Source organism: Microchirus variegatus (assembly GCF_963457635.1).
Source record: "Microchirus variegatus genome assembly, chromosome: 13".
In the NCBI taxonomy this organism is placed as follows: Eukaryota; Metazoa; Chordata; class Actinopteri; order Pleuronectiformes; family Soleidae; genus Microchirus; species Microchirus variegatus.
Genome location: NC_139814.1, coordinates 24,151,891 through 24,177,190, shown reverse-complemented (window position 1 = coordinate 24,177,190; position 25,300 = coordinate 24,151,891). Strand labels below are relative to the sequence as shown.

The 25,300-nt window shown below is 42.7% G+C and overlaps 1 protein-coding gene across 2 annotated transcripts in view; it reads left to right on the top strand.

Moving 5' to 3' along the window:
• The window catches only part of LOC310935845 (triple functional domain protein), a 79,484-nt gene that overhangs the window by 29,893 nt on the left and 24,291 nt on the right, over positions 1 to 25,300 (top strand). For both annotated transcript variants that reach the window (XM_083899816.1, XM_083899815.1), the window contains exons 3-19: positions 2,567 to 2,641; positions 6,516 to 6,630; positions 8,201 to 8,393; positions 10,707 to 10,811; positions 11,631 to 11,827; positions 12,206 to 12,464; positions 13,544 to 13,666; positions 14,496 to 14,687; positions 15,781 to 15,912; positions 16,725 to 16,955; positions 17,695 to 17,817; positions 18,884 to 19,075; positions 19,489 to 19,658; positions 22,175 to 22,349; positions 23,023 to 23,218; positions 24,852 to 25,018; positions 25,125 to 25,244. In XM_083899816.1, the coding sequence (XP_083755942.1) occupies positions 2,567 to 2,641; positions 6,516 to 6,630; positions 8,201 to 8,393; positions 10,707 to 10,811; positions 11,631 to 11,827; positions 12,206 to 12,464; positions 13,544 to 13,666; positions 14,496 to 14,687; positions 15,781 to 15,912; positions 16,725 to 16,955; positions 17,695 to 17,817; positions 18,884 to 19,075; positions 19,489 to 19,658; positions 22,175 to 22,349; positions 23,023 to 23,218; positions 24,852 to 25,018; positions 25,125 to 25,244 (2,765 nt within the window). The remainder of the gene's footprint in view (positions 1 to 2,566; positions 2,642 to 6,515; positions 6,631 to 8,200; positions 8,394 to 10,706; positions 10,812 to 11,630; positions 11,828 to 12,205; positions 12,465 to 13,543; positions 13,667 to 14,495; positions 14,688 to 15,780; positions 15,913 to 16,724; positions 16,956 to 17,694; positions 17,818 to 18,883; positions 19,076 to 19,488; positions 19,659 to 22,174; positions 22,350 to 23,022; positions 23,219 to 24,851; positions 25,019 to 25,124; positions 25,245 to 25,300) is intronic.

Below are 25,300 nucleotides of genomic sequence, written 5' to 3'. Positions count from 1 at the left end.
GCAGCACCGGTCACGACGTAATGTTGATGTGAAGTTGTGACAGGCGATATTACATGCGTATTGTGTTTTATTTTGAAAGGGGGGCGGAAATGTTTTACTTCGATTCTGTGTCGCTTTTCCTGTCTGGTGCGATCTGCTTCGTTGAAATTTACGAGGTTCAGCGGCGGCAACGGAAAAAATAGAACTGATTCCTATCGATAGCGATGCGGCGTGGCGAGCCGCTTCTGGGCCGCTGCTATGCGCTCCGCAGCGCGGCCGGTGGGAATGCTCTCATTGATTAGAATGGAAGCGATTTGCAACGGCGACCGCGCCGCTGCCGTTCCGCGGCCGTTCCGCGTCCAGTGGAAATCCAGGGTTAGTCTAATGTGTTTAATCCAGTATTCCGTTCCATGTCTTTGAGCAAGTTTGTGCGTGAAACACAGAAATGGACAGATGTCAGAATTTTACGTCGCACACCTGTGGACATGTGAAGTATGACCCCTTCCTTATCACTTTACCTTCAGACTTTAAGAAGGGAATTGGATGACGTGTCTTTTCCTTTCCTTTGTCCAACAGTGTAGTGTAGAGCTGCAACTAGTCATCGCTTGGGCCATAAAATGTCGAAAAATGTTGATCAATTGTTTTGTCCATGAACCAAAATGATTCACTTTTAATAATTTCTTTATTTGGAGCAAAGCAACAAAGAAAATAGTCACATTCAAGAAGCTAAAACAATCAAAAATCTTGTTTGAATCATGGAAAAAGCATGGAGACTTATGTTTCCTATGCGTTTTGCTTTAATATTTCACACACCTACATGATCAAAATATTAAACTTTAATGCGGCTCGTACAAACAGTGTTGCGTTTTACATTAACCTGAGTTGATCTCGACAAATGTTAACTGAATTTTCAATGTGTGACGTTGTGCTGATGTAAAGTGAGTTAATTCACCGAGTACAAAACCAGGCAGATGAAAATCCACCTTGTTGGACGCAGACAAATCAGAAGCAAAAGTAAAAGTAGACACTTGGGTGAAATGACTCGTCTGGGTCTTCATCAGTCATTCAAAGCTGACCTCTGCTGGGTGTGAAGGACAGAATCTGGGTCTGCTCTGTCCACCTGTGTGTGTCTGTGTTTTTATATGTGTGTGTGTGATGTGATGTGCGTCTAATCATCTCAGAGAATTGTGGCTCTATATTTAGGCGTTGTGTTTGAACAGATTATTGAATATCTCCCGAGAGCCATCCGTTCACTTCTGACAGATGATTAACGGTGCGTCGTGGGGGCCGTCTTTCACACAATCACACACTTGAGATCCAGATTGATTTTTATTGGAGGGGGCAGGAGTTAATAGTTAAGGTTATTGCTGTGATGTGTTTTGCATCAGTTATCATGCCAACTGTTCAATTATTCTTCTATTTATTACATATAAAACGTATAAATGTATGCATGTATGTGCATATATATGTATAAATGTATGCATGTACGTGCATATATATGTATAAATGTATGCATGTATGTGCATATATATGTTTAAATGTATGTGCATATATATGTATAAATGTATGCATGTATGTGTATATATATATATATATATATATATATATATGTATAAATGTATGCATGTATGTGCATATAAATGTATGCATGTATGTGCATATATATATGTATAAATGTATGCATGTATGTGCATATATATGTATAAATGTATGCATGTATGTGCATATATATGTGTATATGTATGTGTATATGTACGTGTATATATATATATATATATATATATATATATATATATTTTTGTGTTTATATATAAATATACATATATATATTTGTATATATTTATATATATATAAAGAGCCGGGGGAACTATAGGTATTTCTTCTTCTCAGCTGGCCAGGATTCATAAAATGTACAATAAAATGCATTAAATGGCTAATTTTGACATTAATATTTAGTGTTTTAGTCTGCTGTTTGTCTGTGGATTCTCTACAGACAATGAAACCTAATAACTTAGTGTTGATTATTAGCTTTATTAAGTGCCGTTCTTGTTCTTGTTCAGTTTATTCTGTCAGTGGTGCCTGCCTGGCTGTAGACGGTTAATCTTATTAGCGTTCACTTGTGGTAATCCTCATAAATTTAGCCCCATTTTTCCTTGACTCAACACTTGTAAATGTGAAAATCCGACGACTCCTCGCCGTGTGAGAATCCTCTTAATATCGTCGTTAGTATTTTACGGTGTTATGGTTTAACTTAATGCCGTTACCTATTGTGTGTTATGTTGCTTTACCTCATTTCACCTCTGCTCCACGAGGAGCTACAACTAACGTTCACCCTCTCCCCAAATTTGGCCCCACTTTGTCTCATTATTACCATTTCCCTCAACCACAGCCTCCACTTTTCTGCGTTTCCTCCTCAACTATTCAACGTACGAGTGAGTGTGAGACTTTTTTCTCCCTCATGATGCAAGCGATCTGAGCTAAGACTCAATCTGAGCTAAGACTCAATCCCCCCGTCACGGCCGATCAGCTGTGAAAGAACAGGAAGTTCTAATCTTTTTTTTATTCGTCTCCATTTCTGTCTTTGCAGGTTTCCGGAGAAATGAGGAGATGAGAGCAATGGAGGTGCTTCCCATCCTCAAAGAAAAAGTTGCCTTTTTGTCAGGTAAGATTTTTGTGTACAGTGTAAATAAATGTGTGTGTGTGTGTGTTCTCACAAACAGCCTCAGTCGCCTGTTGTTGTATTGAGTTGTGAGTTTTTATTTGTCCCCAAACCCGAGTTCAGCTTCACTCGATAACAAGCCGTGCTGCACTTTGCCTGCAAAACAACTCGTACGGAGGTCACACTGGGGCTCAGACACTTAACCCCCGGACTCTTTGTCACACTCACAAATAAGGCAAATTATACACACACACACATAGACAGACACACAGACACAGACATCCATTGTTTATTCAGTTTTCAACAACACTACAGAAACGACAGCTACAGCTGCCAGTGCCTTTGCTGTCTCCATGGGGGCTCAACCATATCAGACACACACACACACACACACACACACACACACACACACACACACACACACACACACACACACACACACACACACACACACACACACACACACACACACACACACACACACAATTGCATGCATGAGTTGTGCTAGAGAAACTTCACAGGAGGCCGAGCTGGAAACACAGACTGCCAAGAATATCCAGTAGGATTATTTGTACGGCACAAAAAAACATTATTCCGCTTTGTGTGTGTGTGTGGCTGAATGCATATGTGTGTGTGTGTGTGTTATTATTCCTTGTGCATGCAGACACACACTGCAGAAACATGCACACACAGTGTGTCACAGGCAGCAGCACCACATGGACTAACAAATGTTATATTGAAATGTGTATTAATATGTGTGTGATGCACACACACACACACACACTCGTCTATGGTCTCCTTGTGTGTGTCTGTGTGTGTGCAGCAAAGGTCATAGGCAGAAATACAATGACTCAGACAAATGGACAGAAATTGAGAGAGAGTGTGTGAGAGAGAGGGAGAGGACAGCGTTGCCATGGAGATGACTTACTCTCAGCTTCTGCATCCCATAGTAGTCGCTGCTGGAGTAATGGGCTATAAATGAAGAAGGGAGGGGGGGTGGGGTTGGTGGTGTGGGATTGCTGGTGAAAAGCAGGCTAAATGAGCTAAGCCCATTATTCCAGATCCAGCCCTTTAATAATTTGCTCCGTGTTGGCCCTCCTCGCTCGTGTCGGCCTCTTTTGCCACGTGAGCGTTTGATTTCTCCTCCTCTGAGCAACAGGGTTCACAGCAAACCCGACTCAACTCACTCATTTGTGGGCTGAGCGCAGTCGCTGTGCTGTGTTTACAGGTTCCCACGTGACCCAAGCAGCTCTTTGTGTCTGCAACCGGTCAGAGACGATGTGAAAAATATTATTATTATTATTATTATTAAGAACAGATTAAAGCTGGGTATCGCTGTTGATTTTCTGTGTCCATTTGTTTCCAATTCTGTTTCACAATGGATTCATTTAGAGATATTTCAGTTTGAGCTGAAACAATTAATCGATCAATCTTTTATTTATCGATTACTAGATTCATCGTCAGCTATTTTGATAATCGGTTTGAAGCTTTTTCCATGATTAAAACAATTTCAACAACAATTTCTGATTGTTTCAGCTTCTTAAATGTGAATATTTTTCTTGTTTCTTTGCTCCACATAGAGTCCAGGCACCGCTTACCAGTTAGCTGCGTTAGCTCGTTTAGCGACATTAGCGTTAGCCTACCGTTGAACTGGAGCGGTCTGTTTATTAAAGAAAAGAAAGAAGCAGTGCTACAAATAACCAGCGTACCTGTGTACTGCATATGTGTTCCACTGTTTTTAAAGTTTAGCGTGACTCATTTTAACAATCTACACGTAAACATGACTTTTTCTGGTCAGTTGTCATGGAAACGCGCCGTGCGTTAACGTGCGTTAACGTGCGTTGACGTTGACGCACCCAGCACTAATTTTCTGACAATCCACAACCTGGTGTATCATATCTTCCAAATAAAAAAATCTCTTCTCTTTCTTTAACTCCGGCCCTAAAACAGATGTTCACTATTAAATTGCACAATGATCCAGTGGAAACGGTACATGTTACCCAACTCGATTTAAACCATTACATGACATTCAAAAAAGAAGCTGTTCACACGGATAAAATTCATGAATCCTGCTGACCTTGCTCATCCTCCTCCTCTAGCTGTTAATTTGGTGTCACCAGGAGGTCAAGGGATGAACTATTCCAGTAGATTAAATCGGCGTCTATATGACACACTGGCACCGACTGCTGTACAGATGTTTATGGTTCTCAGATGTAATCTCATGACCTTTTTCCAGCAGTGTCGTCGTCATGAGGCTCACATTTGTGGTGTTTTAGTGCTCAAAGGTTTTATCAAACTACTGGAAAACATGACCATGAGATTTGGTTACAGATGCATTTGAATAACTTCCTTCCTCTGACCTTTTATCAGGTCAGATTGTCTGATAACATTTAAAACTATCAACATGACTGTCATGTGCATGTCCACTAAATCTGACGTTGTTACTACGCGTACGTGACATACGACAGCATGATTTGTAACTGTGTAGTTGGCAAATTGAAGAGGCTAAAGCTAAAGTTTTTTAGGGTTCGTTTAGAACCCATTTTTGAAGGCCCGAATATACCTCAAAACTCAGGGGTTTCTGCGACCGCATCAGATCTGGTGAAAATTTACGTGTGAAAATGCTTCGGTGAATCGTTAAAAAATCGAAAGTGGGAGGGGCTAAAAACAGACGCAAAAAACGGGTTTAACGTACATGAACAAAACTTGGTACACGCGATCATTAAGTTTGTACGGTCAAAAAAGTCAATGACGACTTTGTCGTAAGTCCTACAGGAAGGTCGCCATCTTGGGTTGAACGGCCATGGTAATGCTCCAAGTTTAAAAATAATTACTCTGTGAATATTGACTTTTAAAAAACTTTAAAGGAATACTTCACCGCTTTGCATTTAGCTTTGTATCACTAGAATAGGCCTAGTATTTTTTTTAAATTGTGCTTCACCAACCTCAACCTGAGTCGAGAATTATCTTATGTGCCCAACAGTGACACTTGGTCCTGTTAGCGTAACTGTTAGCAAAGATGGCGGACGCCGTTTACATTCTGGGAATGATGTACCGTCCCCCTACAGGTGGGTCTGAAAAGTGCAGAATTAGCGTTGCAGTTTCAAGGCTTGGACCAAGTGACCAAGAGTGACTGGTGGGCACATAACAAAAAAAAGAATGCAGATATTTCTCCACTCAGGGGAAACTGAGGTCGGGAAGCAAAATTTTTCAAAAATGCTATCCCTATTCTAGTGATACAAAGCTAAATGCAAAGCGGTGAAGTATTCCTCCTCTCAAATAAATCACAATAACACATTTTGACCAAATCTACTGTAGACTATGCTATCTGCAGACATATGTTGCTGTGATCCCAGACTGCAGATATACTAATTAGACTGCACAAAAGCAGCTTTTCATACACAGAAGAACATTTCAGGTGGACGCGGCATTCAGTAAAACTCTGTAAAAGTATATTCTTTCTTTGTGAATTTGAACAGAATAAATGATTTTTAGTTTATTATACACAGTATAACTTCTGTCGGGGTTTTCTTTGGAGTCCCTCTCTCTTGTATTATTAAATCACTCCCCATTAGTTTTAGTCGAGCAAAATAAATAAATAAAATAAAATAAAATGAAATCAATTGTACATCTCTTGCCAAAAGCATTTAATTTAGCGGGCTCAGCATCTCGGACTTGTCGAGCCACGGGCCGATCACACGCTTATTGAATCAGCTCGTTCGATTTATGCCAAGACGGTGAAACGAATGTAACACTGAGGTAACGTAGAGAAGCTTTTTACTGTATTAGAGGACGCTGTGTTTTTTTAGATTGATAATGGCAGGTTTTTTTTTTTTAAGTTGTGATGTGTCATGTTTGCGTGTCTGTGTGTTCCCAGGCGGCAGAGACAGACGAGGTGGTCCAGTATTAACGTTTCCGTCACGCAGCAACCACGACAGGATACGAACGGACGACCTGAGGAGACTGATCGCCTACCTCGCCGGCATCCCCAGGTAACACATGAATGACACACATTTATTCCTTTGTGTGCTGTGTGAGCTCAATCAGCGTGCATTGTTTAGAAAAAAAGCCATATCTTAACACACACACACACACACATACTGATCAAGTGGATGATGCACTCTAAGCAATCACGTGAGAGCTCTGAAACGAGCATGTGAGCGGCCAGAGAGGGAGGAGAGAGAAAGAATAATTACTCAGGACTGGTGAGTTTGCTGCAGCTTCATCGCTGGCAATAATCAGTTTTAGAGACATTAGGAGACGATGCTGAGGCGTAGAGGAGGAGGAGGTGGTGGTGGATGGGGTGGGGGGGGGGGGAAACCTGGGATGAGACGGGGATGCATAACAAAAGCAGAGCGCGAATGAGGGATTAAAAGAGAGAAAACAGTGGAGAGCGATTGAGAAGAGGCAGGAGCAGAGAGCGCATGTGTGAGGAGGTGTGTGTGAGCGAGCAACGGGGGGGGAGAGTGAGTGAGTGAGGAAGCGTCTGTGTGTGTGTGTGTGTGTGTGTGTGTGAGAAAGCAAAACAAAGTGTTGCAGTAGCTGGAGCAGTGCAGCAGCAGCAGCAGTCAGTGGCACGAGTAGCTCTACAACCTCGCAGGTAAAAAAAAAGCTCTATCTGTTTTCTCCACGGCTGTGTTTACTCCTCACTCTGATCCTGCACCTGCCTCATCCATCCTTCATCCATCCTTCATCCATCATCTCCCTATACTCTGTCATCACTTTATGTTTTTATGGTTTAATATGGATGTAAATGATCCTCTTTTATGTCCTAAACGGACGAGAAACCCGTCGCCGCGGCTGCGTTTTGCATCTTTTTAAAAAAGAAAAAAACAACAACAACAACAACGACGTCTTAACTGTTGTCAACCGAAGGTGGCGTATACTATTTTTGGGAGAGGCAACATCTGTACGCTGGCTGTCTACTCCAGTGACAGGCTGTTACACCGAGATGGAGAACAGGACAGATGGATTTAATGATGCAATGAGAGAAGGACGTGAGATTAAAAAAAGAGGTGGAGAAGGATTAGTATTTTTTTGTCTAAATGCTCAAAAATACAATCCAGGTTTGGGAATTAATTGGTGGAAACGGCAAATCTTATTTTGAAGTGTGTGTGTTTGTGTTTGTGTGTGTGTGTGTGAGACCGAAGCACCACAGGGAATTAGGTTTGTGCTGATGCACAAATGTGCTGATTTGTGTTTTTATATTTCTGCACACATTTGTGAGTCATTTGTCACAGGTTTCTCTGTGTGTGTGTGTGTGTGTGGGTGTGGGTGGGTGTGTTTACTGCGTAGGCTTCTCACAATGTAGAAAATGCGTCATCTCCCTGTTTTGATTCTCTTTTTCGTTTCTATCGCCCTCTTTCTCTCCCTTCCACTTTTCTCCACATCATCCCTCACTCATCCTTTCCCACACCCGTCATCTATCTCTCTGGATTATACTCTCTCTCTCTCGCTCTCTCTGCCCCTCCCTCTCCCTCCCTCCCTCCCTCCCTCTCCCTCCTCTTCTTTTCTTTCTAATTCCTCCTACACTCGCTGACCTCGATCCCTATCCGTTGGCAGCGAGGAGGTGTGTAAACATGGCTTCACGGTCATCGTTGATATGCGCGGCTCCAAGTGGGACAGCATCAAGCCGCTGCTGAAGATCCTGCAGGAGTCGTTCCCGTCCTGCATCCACGTCGCCCTCATCATCAAACCGGACAACTTCTGGCAGAAGCAGAGGACCAATTTTGGCAGCTCCAAGTTTGAATTCGAGGTGAGTCGTCGTGCAACGTATATATCGATAATTGTCAGCCAAATAACATCTTTAAAGAGGGGCGAGACCAATGTTTGTAAGTGTAACCTGACTGTACGTCGTCCGGCATTTTACCTTCAGTTACTGTAATTATTTTCTTGTCTCAGAATATAAACTGCCTGCTTTATTTAATGGTCCCATCTCTCTGCACCTCTGGCAGCCGACTCGGTTGTTAGCGAAAAATGCTGAAGCAGCGCTTCTCCGTCGCTCATTGTTTCAAACCTCGTCGTCCGTTACGGATAAATCATTGATTTTATTCAATTTCATACCAAAGAACCTTGGATTTTCATACTTAATACATCCTTAGCGTGCTTTAGTACATTAGAAACGCTGACTGATATGGACTACCGTTCAAAAGTTTGGGGTCACTTAGAAATGTCCTTATTTTTGAAGGAAAAACACGGTTTTTTTCAATGAATATAAGATTAAATGAATCAGAAATACACTATATACATTGTTCATGTGGTAAACATGGTATAGAGGCACATTTCCAGTGTTCTAATGGTACATTGTGTTTGCTAATGGCGTTAGAAGGCTATTGGATGGTTAGAAAACCCTTGTGCAATGATGTCAGCACAGTCGAAAACAGTTATTTTGAATAACAATCATTATTTTCTATTCATTTTGCAACTCTTTTGATGAATAAAAGTGTGACTTTTAATGGAGAAACACAAAAAAAATCGTATAGGTGACCCCAAACTTTTGAACGCCCGTGTGGAAATGTGTTTAAAAAGTACACAGTCGAGCATTCCTCCTCACTTTGCCTTCAGCTGAGCTGTGATAATGACCACCGTTTCCCCCCGAGCTGCTCGTCGTTGGTACGTTTCACCGTTTTTTTTCTCCGCTCTCCGCTGCTCTGGACTTGTTCATCACCAGCCCAGCTGTCCACCAGAGGAGAAAATTCATTACATTTCCATCCCAGAAAACAGGCACAGCAGAGCCAGATCACAGCGGCACATGTGACACCGTCAGTCGAGGGTTGCGTCACATTTTTCACAGCTAATTAAGCGATGTGTTCAAAGGGAGTTCATTTTTAACGCTCTGGTCATTTTCATGGCTGTAAATCAGCACAAAGATGAGCTCTAATGTGCTCACGTATAAAAAAAACAAAAAAAAACACAGAATGGCATGGCTTTCATGCGTGCATGTTTTTAGAATCATTGCATTAAATTCTAAAGCCTCTTCTGTAAACTCTCCCTACACACAAACGTTGATTTGTCACTTGTTATTATGATAATGCTGTGCTCCTCTGTCGTGATTAGTTTAAGCACATGTGCTGCACGTCGTCGTAGGAGAACAAACTGTTCTTGGGTTTCTCCACAATACGCTTCTCACGACTAAAGCTGGCGTGGAGCATGTTCTGATCACTCACGCAGAAGTCTCCTCTTGTCTGATGACACCGTATTGATTATTGCAGGCTACAATTATCACCAGCTGCGCCGCCATCCCACACAGACATTGATTGGACTGCACTGAATATGCATTCTAGTGACTCTTGTTTTCACGTACGTGCTTAATCTGGCACATATGATCGATTGATTTCATCAGGATTCCTGGAGACAATCCGATGTAGGAGTGTTGCTTGGCCACCTGCGATGTCTTCCCTTCGTTCCCTTCGTTTGAAGTCTGAAAGAAAAGAAGCAGGAAGCCTCTCCATGTAATCACAGTCTTCTCTTTTTCACCAATTAACAGAACAATAATGAAGACAAACACAGTTTCAGCAAGAGCCACAGCACTGCTTCTTCTTCTTCTTCTTCTTCTTCACCCCCGAGGACAAAAGTGTGTGTCTCTCTGCTTTTGTGAGGCCCACACACACACAAAGCGATGTAGCCGCCGCCGTTCTCTCCCCATCCATCTCTGGCCATGTGTGTGGGGGTGGTGTGTGGAGGTGGCTTAGCAGAAACACAGAGGCACTGAAACCAAACACACAGAGAGAAGGAGACGTTTTTTGTTTTTTTTGAAGATGATGATCGTTAATTGTTGTGCGCAGAGGACTTTTATTTCACTTCACAGCGCGAGGTGCGGATGATCAAAGAGAGGACTGTGCGTGCAGGAGACGGCGCGTCCGTCGTGCTGTATATACCGTTTCCAGGATGTTATTATTTGTTTAAGTCGTGCAGTCGATGGATTAAATGATTAATTGCACAGTTTCCGCTGGTGATTATGAAGCTGTTTGGGAGTTCATAAGAAAATTAGTCGCTACGTTTGTCTCTAAATCGTATAATGAAATGAAAGCTTCTGCTCTTTAACGTTTTTTTTGTCCTTTCCACGCAGACCACCATGGTGTCACTCGAGGGCCTGACAAAGGTCGTGGACCCCTCCCAGCTGACGGCAGACTTCGACGGCAGTCTGGACTACAACCACGAAGAGTGGATAGAGGTCAGAGAGCCGATCCATGCTGTCAGTCAAAAGCTAGACTCTAGACTCTTTAAATATACCCTTCTTAAAGCTCCGGGGAACAGAAGTACCGGTTTACGCTGCCATTACCTCGTTTTAGAAGCCCTGAAGGTTCTAAACAAACAGTTCAGCCACTGCTGAGAACGCTGTGTTTTATTGTAATCTCGGGCTCAGCGAGATCTCTGAAAAAACCCGGTCCGGTTACGTAAACAGCATTTCTCCTGCTCCGGTCACTAGTCCGGGCACATCCGGTTGCGTACATTGAACCGCAGAAGAAGAATAACGTCCGTTGTGGAGGTGTTTCACGAGCGACAGTGTCTTCTGACTCTGTCATAAAAGGGACTGCGGCGGGGAGTCGTGAAGAAGCTATTTTTAAACATTGTCAAAACAATGTTTTGATAATGAGTAGCAGTGCATCCATCGGCCTAGAGGGGGAGCTGCACTTACAAGTATTGGCCAATCACAAGACAGTTAGGATGGCTCTACACCGGCTGGCAAATCACAACACAGTTCTGTCTTCTGGGTGTGAGCTTTCAGTCTGACGAGAGCTTCAGTGAGGAGAGATTTCTATCGGCTCATTTACAGCAACTATGAGGTTTTTGACCATAAAAACAAGTGAATGTATGTAAGTAGACCTCCATAACTAACATATATGTGCCATAGTACCACTACGGGAGATTTAAAAGAATCCTAGTCGATAATAAGCAGTGCGCAAGACGTGAAACAGTGTCAGAGTCAGTCATTGTTAAAGATTTAATTGGTCTTCATGATATAACTTCCTGCTGTTGTGTTTGTGTGCAGGTGCGCGTGGCGTTTGAGGAGTTCTCGGGCCATGCCACGCAGATGTTATCGCGGCTCGAGGAGATGCAGGAAACGGTGTCGAGGAAAGATTTCCCCCAAGACCTGGACGGAGCCAGGAGGATGATAGAGGAGCACGCCACGCTGAAGAAGAAAGTCATCAAAGCTCCGATAGAGGAGCTGGACACCGAGGGACAGAGGTGAGCACGCTTTACACTGTTCCTGTCTTTTAGGATCTGTGTCTTTGTCCGTTATATCGTCATTTTATAATCACGTAAAACCTGTTTATGGAATCTGGTATAGGGCTGGATGATGTGGCTGAAAACAAACTCGATTAACTTTGTGTTATTGTGCTTTTTCACCTCGTTTATGGACAGAAAACAATAAAAAACTTTTTTATATTGAGAAAACTATGTTGTAATATACCTTTTAGTATATGTTTGCAGCAAAAAATAACCCTACAAAATATTTATTATGCAGCAACAAAAGAAAAAAGCCTCCAGGGCCCCACACTACGATTGTACACCCCTTGAATCACATCATGAATTTAATGGTAGTTAATTTTGTTGATATTCCAGGTTACTGCAGCGCATCCAGAGCAGCGACTCCTTCTCCAACCGTAACGGCAGCAGCAGCGGTGGCGGCGGCGGAGGCAGCAACAGCAGCGGCGGCGGCGGGGTGTGCAACGCCGACACCCAGGGCCTTGTGCCGCGCATCACCCAGCTCCTGGACAAGCTGCACTCCACCCGGCAGCACCTGCACCAGGCGTGGCACATCCGCAAGCTGCAGCTGGACCAGTGCTTTCAGCTCCGCCTCTTTGAGCAGGACGCAGAGAAGGTCGGTGCGAGCGGCAGCCGCGTGTGGTGCGGCGTTAATCTATCAGCGCTGTTGGTGATCACTGTAGGTCAGGCAGCTGCCGATAGATTACAGCCACAGAGGAGCATTGATTTATGCTCCGTATGGATGCATGTTCCCCTTAATTCAACGATCGCGATCACTTCTGTGTATCTGCTGATACTGAGTCCTGATCCAGATTACAGAGCTGCACAATACACCAAACGCTCGCTGTCAGTAAAGTGATTAATATTACCGACTCAAGTTTAGAACTCCTCTCTCGACACAGCACTTAGAACGGAGAGGACAGAGTGAACCAGAGCAGCTCAAAACCAGGCTTTGTATTCAAATGTTCCCTATCAAATAATAGGTAATATGAAATACATGCCCCCGTATAAAAGCTCTGCTACATGAATGATCAATGAAGTGGTAAAATGATCGGCTCAGATCTTGAGATTGGGACGTTCCTAAAAACACAGCCTCCACCTCACCATCCTCAGGTGAGAGATGGAGTCTGCAGGTGCACAGACTCCTACTCTAACTAACCCTCAGCTGTCAGCTCAGGTGATGGCATCAAGCTGGAAGAAGACGGAGAGAGAGAGATATATATATTCAGATATGCATGTTTGAATGAGGGGAATAAAATAGCAGATTGCAGCAGCAGCAGCAGCAGAGAGAGTGAAGGAGCTGCAGTCTTGGATACACTGCGGTAGTAGGAGCTTGTTGCTAGGACACCACGGTTGTTCTGTAGGAGAGCCTGAGAGGCTACTTTTGATCGAGGGAGAGTCCATTTCTCTGTATTATGGCTTGAAAAGACAACAACAACTCGCAGTGAGCACGCTGCAGCAGCAGCAGCAGCAGCAGCGCATAAACACACTCTCGCGTGTAGATACGCGCGTGTCCGAGTGTGAGCTGTTTGTTTTCACCTGCTCCAGCGATGATCTGTCAAAGTAAACAGTGCTGCCATAGCTTTATGTCTGTGTTTTCATTCACTCGGTTTGCACTTGGCTTAACTTTTTTTTTTTTTCCCCCTCTGTGTGTGTGTGCGTGTGTGTGTGTGTGTGTACATCCCCGTGCCTCAGATGTTTGACTGGATCACGCACAACAAGGGTTTGTTCCTGGCAGGCTACACAGAGATTGGCAACAACCACCCCCACGCTATAGAGCTGCAAACCCAGCACAACCACTTTGCTATGAACTGCATGGTAAGACACACGCACACACACGCTGCCCTGTGTTCTAGTTAGAGCTGCAACTAACGTAACTATCGATTAATCTGTCGATTATTTTCTAAATTCATCTAGTAAATTAGCCCTAAGCTAAGGGATATAAGATAAGATAAGGGCATGTTATGTCCCTCCAACAGGACTTAACCGTGACAAAAAGTAACTGATAAATATCTCTTAAAATTGACATTGGACATTATAAATAAGTGAAAATCACAAAACGTCATGTTGTGTCCCTTAAACGGACATTTTACATTATTTTAGAGCTGCAACTAGCGATTATTTTCCTAATCGATGAATCATTTGGTCCGTAAAATGTCAGAAAACGTTAAAAAACATTGCTCAGTGTTTGTCAAACCTGGAAATGACGATGTTCTCGAACGTCTCGTTTTGTCCACAAACTAAAATGATTCAGTTTTAATGATTTCTTTGTTATGTGGAGCAAAGAAACGAAGAAAATATTCACATTTAAGAAGCTGAAACAAAAAAGCCTCAGTTAATTCACTTGGTGTCAACCTTTCACCTTGTGTTAGTTTAAAGATGCTTGTGTTCACTAAACACAGCACAACCTGGCTTTAAGTTATCTGTTCTTTATCCACAGTCAAACTTGCGTAACCATTATGAAACCCACACACACAAACACACACACTTTCAGTTTTCAATTTAATCCCTATTACCACTTCTTCAAAAAATATTTTTAACTCATCACTCTGCGATCGGTGTGAATTCATGATCCACAACCCTCACTCTTCACCTCTCGGTTTCTCTTCCTCTTCCTCTTCCTCCTCCTGCTGCTGCTGCTCCACAGAACGTCTACGTCAACATCAACCGCATCATGTCAGTGGGTAACCGGCTGCTGGAGTCGGGTCACTACGCTTCGCAGCAGATCAAGCAGATCTCGGGTCAGCTGGAGCAGGAGTGGAAGGCGTTCGCCGCAGCACTGGACGAGCGCAGCACGCTGCTGGAGATGTCGGCCAGCTTCCACCAGAAATGCGACCAGGTGAGTTAGAAATACGCCCGATGCGTTTCCATGACGACTGACCAGAAAAAAGACCCACGTGACGTCATGTTTTGAGTGACTCCCGGTTATCTCTAAAGTAACGCTAAACTTTAAAAACAGAGGCACACATATACGCAGTACACAGGTACGCTGGTTATTTGTAGCGCTGCTCTTTTCGTTTAATAATGCAGATAACGGAGCTAACTGGTAAACGCTGCACGTAAACACGACGTCACGCACGTCTTTTTCCGGTCAGTCCTCATGGAAACGCATCGTGTGTTAACCTATTGCCCAGCACTAGTTAGAAATCACATCATTTGATGGTTAAAATCCAACATTATGTATAAAACTCGGTCTCTGTTGTAATGATTCACACAGATGTTTACCGTTTTCTGCGTTGTAAAACTATCAAACCCGCCTTCATTAAAACTACAAAAGCCAAACATTATGCATAGCATTAGCACACATTTGCATAATCATATACACAATAATAAATGTGCATTTGTGTGTGCTCATTAGCCAGGCCACTATGGAACGATCAATGGCAAACACGGCCATGTTTTTCCAACTAGGAAACTTTTCCGACCTGGAATATTGGAGTCGTGACACACCAGCCTTTCATGTTTGAAACGGCTTTTCCCCACAGATGTCACCTCAGCTTTTTACTACTCTTTACATATATAAAGGTGTTACTTTAACCTTACTTTAATCTTATTCCAACAAGCTTTTTGATATTCATTATTTGTTGTTGTTGATGTTGTTGTTTTCCCCTTCCCACCCTCGGGGTTATCACTGAATGTTCCAGGAAGTCACCAAAACCGCACATTCAGCCGTAGATAATTCTCTGGGAGAGGTTTTCAGACAGCGCAGAGATATTTCTGCACTTTCAGACCCAAAAATAGCAGCGCTGCTCAGAAAAATATAGGCTTGATGTGGAGCATCTGACTAGCATGTGACTTCTGGGGAGGAACATAAGGATCTATGTGTGTGTGTGTGTGTGTATATGGCAGCGCTGTGTGTCTCTGGTGAAATGCTCACCGTTGTTCAATAGTGGCACTTTTGACTAAGTGCGAGTGCGTTTGTCACCCTGCAGTACATGAGCAACGTGGACTCGTGGTGCAAGGCGTGCGGCGAGGTGGATCTGCCCTCCGAGCTTCAGGACCTGGAAGACGCCATTCACCATCACCAGGGCCTGTACGAACACATCACCGCCGCCTATTCTGAGGTGAGAGCGCGCTTAATACTTGTGTACACAGAGATGATATGAAAGGATTAAGGCTGCGTGTGTCCAGAGTGTGTGGATCGTAGCTATGGCGACTTTGTTGGTGCAAACAAAGTTTACTTCAATGCACCTGTATGGCTTTTTACTTAATGTCATGTCTTGCCTTTTTGTTTTGTGTATTCTTTACTTTTTTGCGTTTTTATCATCCTTTTTTATCGTGAATAGAGCTAGGTGGTGTGGACCAAAAGCCATATCCCGATATATCTAGGCTGATTATCGATATACGATATATATCCTGATATTTTTTCCGCAAAGTGAGAGCTGTGAAATTAAGTCACAAGTCGTTCTATTGAATTTTTTCAATATTTCTTTTTACAAATAAAACACAGGTTTCTTCACCTGGTTCATGAATAAATCTAAAGGAACTATAATATTATGGATATATGTGATAATGTGATATGGTCTAATTCCATATCCCATTTAAAAATATATCGATATATTTGTATATCTTTTATATAGCCCAACTCTAATCGCCTGACATCTCTGTCGTGCTGTGTGTTTTTCTGCAGCTTTTGATGCAGCTTTGTGTCCAAATAAAAGGTTTTCGTGTTGAAATATTGTTAATAAATGTCTAATAGCACAGTAGAACTGGACAGTGAAGAGATAACTCCTCATTCTTTTTCTCAAATTACATGTATGGCTTCCTCAGGCATTCATCCATTTATATTTATATTTGCCAGTCAAGTCAAATATTACTTTATACCTTTTGGCTGTTTTTGCAAAAAATGTGAAATGGCTGCGTTTTCCCACCTCAGGTGAGCCAGGACGGCAAAGCCCTGTTGGACAAACTGCAGCGCCCTTTGACCCCGGGCGGCGCCGATTCGCTGACGGCGTCGGCGAACTACTCCAAAGCCGTGCACCACGTCCTGGACATCATCCACGAGGTGCTGCACCACCAGAGGCAGCTGGAAAACATCTGGCAGCACCGCAAAGTGCGTCTGCACCAACGTCTGCAGCTCTGCGTCTTTCAGCAGGACGTCCAGCAGGTACACACACACACACACACACACACACACACACACACACACACACACACACACACACACACATGAGATTTTATAGACTGGCATTTATGTGATGCTGTCTTTTTATCTTTTTTTATAATTTTATCTAATTTCTCTTTCTTTGTAAGCACCGTAAATCAATTTAATGTTATATTTATACTGTTTATATGTGTGTATGTATTGTTATGTAATGTAAACGGTTGTTGTTAAAGGTGCTATACAAAAAAGGTATTATTACGTTTTTATGCATGCACACATTTGTTAAAAACACGTCATTCTAGGACCATTTCCCCCCCCCCCCTCAGTATACGATGTGAGGATTAGACCATAATTTGAAAATAGCAGGGTATCGTGCTCTTAATAGAGGGTTTGCAGCCATGTTTCCTATCAGATTGTCCTAGAGCAAAGTTGCTGTAACCTTAACGTCTTCATAGTCGTCGCATTTCTGTGGAGAGGAGCGTTGGACGAACGCCTGAAATGTAAATGTTCTCTGTAACGAGTCTGTTGTAATCAAACGGTTCAATATGAAAATGAAAATATGACGGTTGCATAATGGTCCAAAAAAAAAAAAAAAAAAATCCCGGGCATTCTGGAGAATGTTGGTATGGCAACTGTTGCTATGGCAATTGAATTGGGTCATATGTCCATGCAGATGCTGTGTCTCTGTGAAGGACACAGAGCAGAGCATGTTCCTCTCTTTTAACTGCTCACACACACACAGGTGCTGGACTGGATCGAGAACCACGGCGAGGCCTTCCTCAGCAAACACACAGGTGTGGGGAAGTCCCTGCATCGAGCCCGAGCGCTACAGAAGCGGCATGAAGACTTTGAGGAAGTGGCACAGGTACGGGACTGATGTAGCACTTTGATCAGAGGAGTTTTTTTAATTTTAACCACAAGAAAACCAGTCTGAAATCTACAGCTTTGAATTGTTTCATGTGATTCAGGCTTCCATATTGAGCTTAAAAAAAGGGTTTTTATATTGCTGTTTAAGTTACGGATTATTCTCATGTGACTGGAGGATGAGGAGGAGCCACTTCGTCTCATGATCTTCTAGTTTTAGCCAGATGCTGTGGTCACTGTGGACATTATTTTGGTTTTTATGAAAGCATCTGCTCAAAAACCCCCACATTTAAATATATAACAAAATAAACAGAACTGAGGAAATGCCATCATAGATCTCAACAGTGAGTTAATACCAAAACAACACCAACAGAAGAGGAGAGATGTTAGCACTGGTAACGTAACAATACATAACTATAACTAAAAAGAGGATATAGTGAAGTGAAATTAACTAAAACTAGAATCAGTCGGAGAGCGATGATCTCCGCCAGGGCAGCTCAGCCCCCCAGATAATAGTGAGAAAAATAGTGATAACACCTACGGATCACACCCAACATTTAATCGCGTGTGCCTGGTCCCATTGTGGATATTTCCTGAAAATGTAATCCAAATCCGGCCACGACTTTTTGAGTTATGTTGCTAACAGACAGACAAACAAACTCCGGCGAAAACATATACTGCCTGGCAGATGTCAATAAAGGAATAGATAATTAAATCAAAAACGCACTAAAAGGTGGTAGAAATTAAATGTGTCTAAACTAAACATAATGTCATATTCCTCAACCTTTATTTTCTTTTTCATGTTATGCTTACAATACAGGGCTTTTACCTGAAGTCATTTGTTTCTTTCCCTTCCCCTTTATCTCACCTTCATCCACTTACTGTCACTGTTTCCGCTGCTGCTGTTGTTATCTCAGCGCAGCTCCACTATCACTGACTCTGCCTTCTGCTTATCCTGTTAATCCGTTTCTCCTCTACCTCTGCACACAAACACAAACTCGTCTCTCTTTGCTCGCTCGTTTTGTGCGACATCTTTGCTCACGTTGTACATTGTCTTGTGTTTGCAGAACACGTACACCAATGCCGACAAGCTGCTGGAGGCGGCCGAGCAGCTGGCCCAGACGGGTGAGTGCGACCCGGAGGAGATCTACCAGGCCGCCCACCAGCTCGAAGACAGGATCCAGGACTTTGTGCGCCGCGTGGAGCAGCGCAAAGTGCTGCTGGACATGTCTGTCGCCTTCCACACGCACGTCAAAGAGGTAGGCAGGGAGGGAGGCAGGGAGGGAGGATGACATAATCCTGGAGTGGATGGTGGGTGTGTGTTTGTGTGTGTGTGTGTGGATGTGAGCTTTGGCTGTGCTCTTTCAGCAGCAGCAAAAAAAACAATGAACAATGAAAACATGTGCATTTAGTCACACTGAGATGGTTTCATGTGTTGATGAGAGAAAACTCTCAGAGATGTTATGTGTGTGTCATAAATCCACCAAAATGACATGTGCTGTTTATTTTAAGTCGGAAAATACACATTTCACACAAGCCTGCCTTAAAAAATAAATAAAACCCAGAAAACACCTTATCTGTTGGAGTTACCGTGTGTGTGTGTGTGTGTTGTAACTCACAGAAAAAGACACATATCGAGCTCATAACTGTGTGTTTCTCCCCGTGTTGTCAGCTGTGGACGTGGCTGGAGGAGCTCCAGAAGGAGCTGCTGGACGACGTTTACGCAGAGTCTGTGGAGGCTGTCCAGGATCTGATCAAACGATTCGGTCAGCAGCAGCAGACCACGCTGCAGGTCACCGTCAACGTCATCAAGGAGGGAGAAGACCTCATCCAGCAGCTCAGGTACAGAGACCAATACACGTCACTATTAAAACTGGTCAAAGTCTTTCCTTTGACGACGATGGGGAAACGAGTTTCAAATGTCAGCCTGGATGAATGTAACAGTCGTAAAGTTTTTTTTTTTTTTTTTACTTACATCTGACATTACAACAAAATAATAATGCAAAAAAAATCCAGTTTGCATGAACTATATTGAAAATAATGAATTTTTGTGTTTTTATTTACATCATAAAATCGAGGTGCATCATGAATAAACCTGGCAATTTAAGGGTTAAAAGTATTTTTTTTTTTTTTTTTTAATGTAATATTTCATATGTATGGAAAGAACAGATGTTGGTATAACACCAAAAAACAACAACGAATGTTTACAATTGTTATAGTTGTGTACTTTTGAGCACCATTTGGTGCTCTAGGTGTGTTAACGTAACTTTTTTGAAGGCACATCGAAGGGTTAACTCGGTGCTTACTAACATACTAGCCCTTTATAAGTAGATATTAAGCAGGTATTAACACCTTATGTATAGGAACATCTTAATTCATGTCGTAATAGAGGTAGAATAAGGTTATCCAATCCAACTTTATTTATTTATAAAGCACTTTAAAAGCAACAACAGCTGAAACAAAGTGCTGTACATCAGAGACTTAAGAACGAACAATAAAACAATAAAAAACAACAGTATTTATATAGAATAAGGTGTTAATACGTGCTTAATGATTACTAATAAAGGGCTAATATGCTACTTATATATGTTAGTCAGCGCCTAATTCATGGTGAATATGTATTCCCTAATCTAAAGTGTTACCAGTAAAATAAATAAACTCATCCCAAATATGTGAGTTAAAATAGTCGCTGAGAAAGACGCCAGCTGTGATTGTGAGATTGAAGATTGAGGCCACCGTATTTATTTGTGCACCTCTGAACCAAATAGTAACAACAACCAAAAATATAAAAAAGAATCAGACGTTCTTAGCTCGACCTATTTTTAGGTTTTTAATATTAAACGGAGCTTTTGGCAGAATATAATATCTGTCACGGAGCGATTTTAGAATCAAAAATAGTGTATGAATGTGAAATATTCTGTCGCTGATTTTGACAGTGATGAGATGCATGAAAACCAAAAAAGGGGAGCTGAGAGGATGATAATGACCCTCGTTTTTTGCAGAGAGGATGTTTCAGTCCCTCTTTACCCACCCCTCGTTTTTTTTCATCTCTTTCTTCTTCCTCTCCATCCCTCTCCCTCTGTCCCTGGTGTATCGGCTCCACAGTGAATTCTTACATAAGTCCTCTTTTATAAGCGAGTGTCTAATTGTGTGTCGGTATCAACCTTCTGGGAGGCAACTGTAACTCCACACACACACACACACACACACCTTTAGCTGAAGTGTGTGTGTGTGTGTCATGACTGTGCATTTGAGTGTGGGAGTGCATATCTGTCAAACTGATGAATCAACTCCCCTCAAAGTCACTTCAGAATCCGCGTGACCTCGACCTTCTTTGCTCACTCGCTCTGACGACTGTGAAGCCTACGAGAGTCCAGTTCATCCGTCACTTTGAGTCAGACTCTGTGACACTCGCACCACTCACTTTTAATCCAAAAGCCTCTGCAACTAGGGCTGCAACCATTACTCGAGTGATTCGATTACAAAAAATCCTCGAGGCTAAAACTCTGCCTCGAGTATGGATCATCGTTCCACACGGACCGTTTTAGCAGACGCACATCGGGAATTCAGCTCAATGACTCAGCATCTGAGCCGATAGCATCCAGTTGCTAACGCTTACGGCACACACTAACGTAAACATTGATGTTAGCCGATTTACAGTAGCTTACTAGGGCTGCACCTATCGAATCTTTTTGTAATCGAGTATTCTAGCGATTATTCCTCGATGAATCGAGTAATCAGATTTTTAAAAAATGATAAATAAATAACAATTTTGAATTTTGTGTCCTCGATTAACCCGAAAAATAATTGGTCGAATACTCGATTACAAAAATATTCGATAGCTGCAGCCCTGTCTGTGACTAAGATCAACGTAGGACTTAAAATGAGTCTCTAAAGTAACGCTAAACTTTAAAAACAGACGCACACATAGCATAGTACACAGGTACGCTAGTTATTTGTAGTGCTGCTCTCTTCCTTTAATAAACAGACCAGTTTCAGTTCGACTGTAGGCTAATGCTAACGGCGCTAAACGAGCTAACGCAGCTAACTGGTAAACAGTGCCTAGACTATAATAATTCCAACCTCACTGTTTTCACTCTTTCCTAGAATAAAATTTGCTAAACAATTTTTTAAAAAAGAGGCATATTTGGTTAGTTTTCTTCAATGATAACTTTCCTCATCACTTTTTACTGCTGCTTCCCCATATTACAGCTTCATAGGCCACGGGCAGCAGCCTTATGCCACGCCACAGTTTTAAGAGCAGTTGAGCTCACCCTGGCGTCACGCCCGACGCTGTTTCTCTTGCACCGTTCTGCCCCCTCGAGGCTTATTGCTTTAATTGTGTGTTTGTGTTCCAGGGACTCGGCCATCTCCAGCAACAAGACGCCTCACAACAGCTCCATCAACCACATCGAGAGCGTCCTGCAGCAGCTGGACGAGGCCCAGGCTCAGATGGAGGAGCTCTTCCAGGAGAGGAAGATCAAGCTGGAGCTCTTCCTGCAGCTCCGCATCTTTGAGAGAGACGCCATTGATGTGAGTGTGCTTTAACCTGATGGATATTATGAAATATTATTATCTTATGTGTGTTCCAAAGGCATTTTATTTGGTATGGAAGGGAAAAAAGTTCAGATTTCAATCAACATCGAAATAATACATTATCTCTAAGTAAGCGAAATGCTCACTTTATGTCGAGTCAGTTTTAAATGAAGCTTAACTTTTGGTAATTTCTGCTGTTGTTGATGGTTTTTCTCTGCTTTAGAACAGCGACAACATCACTTTAAACCTGACCTGAGTGTATTTGTATACATACAGTGGCAGTGGGGACAATAAGCATTTTAATAAGTAGTAGAATTCACTTCAGAAACATTGTAGGGGAGATTTCTTGTGTTTTCAGTCATATTCCAACCCGTTTACGGCTGCGCTGCTTTACTAGCGCTATGTTGCGGTTGCCTGTGTCTGCCTTGACATAAAATGTAATGCTTCCTGTGTCCATATGAGATTCAAACACTGCTTTACTGAGAAATAGTAAAAAAAAGAGTTTGTTTTGAATGTAAAGGACATTTTTTTATATTCAAAAAGTCACACACACTCTCTGATATTATAGGTTTTATTACTTCTGCCAATGGTGGTGTGGTTTAAAGAAGAAATACTTCAGCTGTGTCTTTGTTTGTGTGTAACATTTGTCTTTTAATTGTTTTTCCCCCAGATCATCTCAGACCTGGAGTCGTGGAACGAGGAGCTGTCGGGTCAAATGAACGATTTCGACACGGAGGACCTGACGCTGGCCGAGCAGAGGCTGCAGCACCACGCCGACAAGGCCCTGACCATGAACAACCTCACCTTCGACGTGATCCACCAGGGACAGGAGCTGCTGCAGTACGTCAACGAGGTCCAGGCCTCGGGTGAGTCTCCTAAACCGATAATCGCTTCACTGGAGTGTAAAAGAGAAGCCAAACTGTGGGGCGACCTCCGCACTCAGCTGAAAGGAGAAAGCAGCGGTCGCCATGGCGATCAGCAGATGCTTTGCTCGCGCCATCGTCTTTCGAAAATGGCTCGGCGGTTTTGTTCGGTAGATTGAGATGGAGTGTGGTGAAGCAGAGAGATGTTTTTACCGTCGTGTGTTCATCAGTCGTCGTTAAAACTGAAGATCCAGCTCATGTTCTCTGCTGCTGTTGCGCAGATTTTATTTGTTGGCTACATTAGTTAGATATTGAAGAGTGTGTAGGTGTCGAGGGGTCACATTTGGTCAGTGTTTGTGCTGAGAGGCTCCCACTCATCAGCCATAACAGCTCACCTGTGATCTCATGCTAATAGGTGCTCTCTCTCTCTCTCTCTCTCTCACACCACCACCACCACACCAGGAATGTTACATCATGTCACATGTACGGGAGCATGCCAAGAGTCCACTGCTGTGTATTCAGTGTAGCTGTGCCTCAGACGTGCACTCAAGTAGAAGTCGAAGTTTGTCCAAACTTTAAACTTTGTTGAGTGTCGTCTAGAGCAGGGGTCTACCAGTAGCTCCCAGTCCCTTTACACTAGGGCTGGGAATCTTTTACTCACGATTCGATTCTGATTTTTGATTCAAAACAATTTTGATTCGTAATGATTTCTGCTTCATTCTATAACTGTACATAGGACGATCTACTCCTTTCTGCTTTGCAAGACGGAATGACAATTGGAGACATTATAAAGTGTCTTTTTCAGAGTTATTTTAAAGTTTTAAACATTTATGCATGCATTGATTTTGAATTGTAGTAAATGAGAATCGTACGGAAGAGGATTAGGCAAGTCAGATTACTGAGTTTAAATTTTAAAACTCAGAATTCTGACTTTAAACTCAGAATTCTGACTTTATTCTCAGAATCTTGACTTTAAAACTCAGAATTCTGACTTTATTCTCAGAATCCTGACTTTAAAACTCAGAATCATGACTTTAAAACTCGAATTCTGACTTTAAACTCAGAATGCTGACTTTAAACTCAGAATTCTGTCTTTAAACTCAGAACTCAAATATTGTTTTCCTGTGTGGCCCTAATCGCGATTCTTGTTATCCAGTCCCCCCTCATTCAGTTTGCTTGGGTTGAAATAAGTTGAGAAGAAATAAGAATAACGTTAAACATGAGCAACTCTCAGCCATTTTCATTTTGTCAAACTGTCTCTCAGAAGAAAAAAGATTGGAAACAGACACGCATGCGTTAAGCTGGAAAAGCTGCAATTGTTCTTAGTTTAATGTTAATGAACTCGGTGAGGCCGCAGTAACTTTACTCGCGTCACCAGCCATCAGATTTAGCTTGTTTAGTAACGATGTGTGTGTATGTGGGCTAAGTGTCTCCAGTTAAAAAACACCTCTGGCTTTTTCCACACTTTATAATGTGTGTTTTTTGGCGCTGCATACGAACATCACCTGATAATATTATTCATGGACCAGAATGGATACAAGTGAATTTACAGCATATGGCAGACGGATCGGGGTTAAACAAAGTGGCGCAGAGTCCAGAACTAACATGACTGACCGCGTGTGACCTCCCCCTGCAGGTGTGGAGCTGCTCTGCGACCGAGACGTGGACATGGCCACCAGAGTTCAGGACTTGCTGGAGTTCCTCCACGAAAAGCAGCAGGAACTGGACTTGGCAGCGGAGCAGCACCGCAGGCACCTGGAGCAGTGTGTGCAGCTGAGACACCTGCAGGCTGAAGTCAAACAGGTAGGACGACCAGGGCGCCACCTGCAGACAGGCTGAGGTTTTACAACTCCCAAAAAAAACAACAAAAGAAACATTCTATAAAAGAAAATCTTTGGTCTTTTTCCAGGTTCTGGGTTGGATTCGTAACGGCGAGTCGATGCTGAACGCTGGTCTGATCACGGCCAGCTCCTTACAGGAAGCTGAGCAGCTGCAGAGGGAACACGAACAGTTTCAACACGCCATCGAGGTGATAATGTCTTCTTTATACCACCAGATTATCCTTTAATTACTACGTCTAATCCT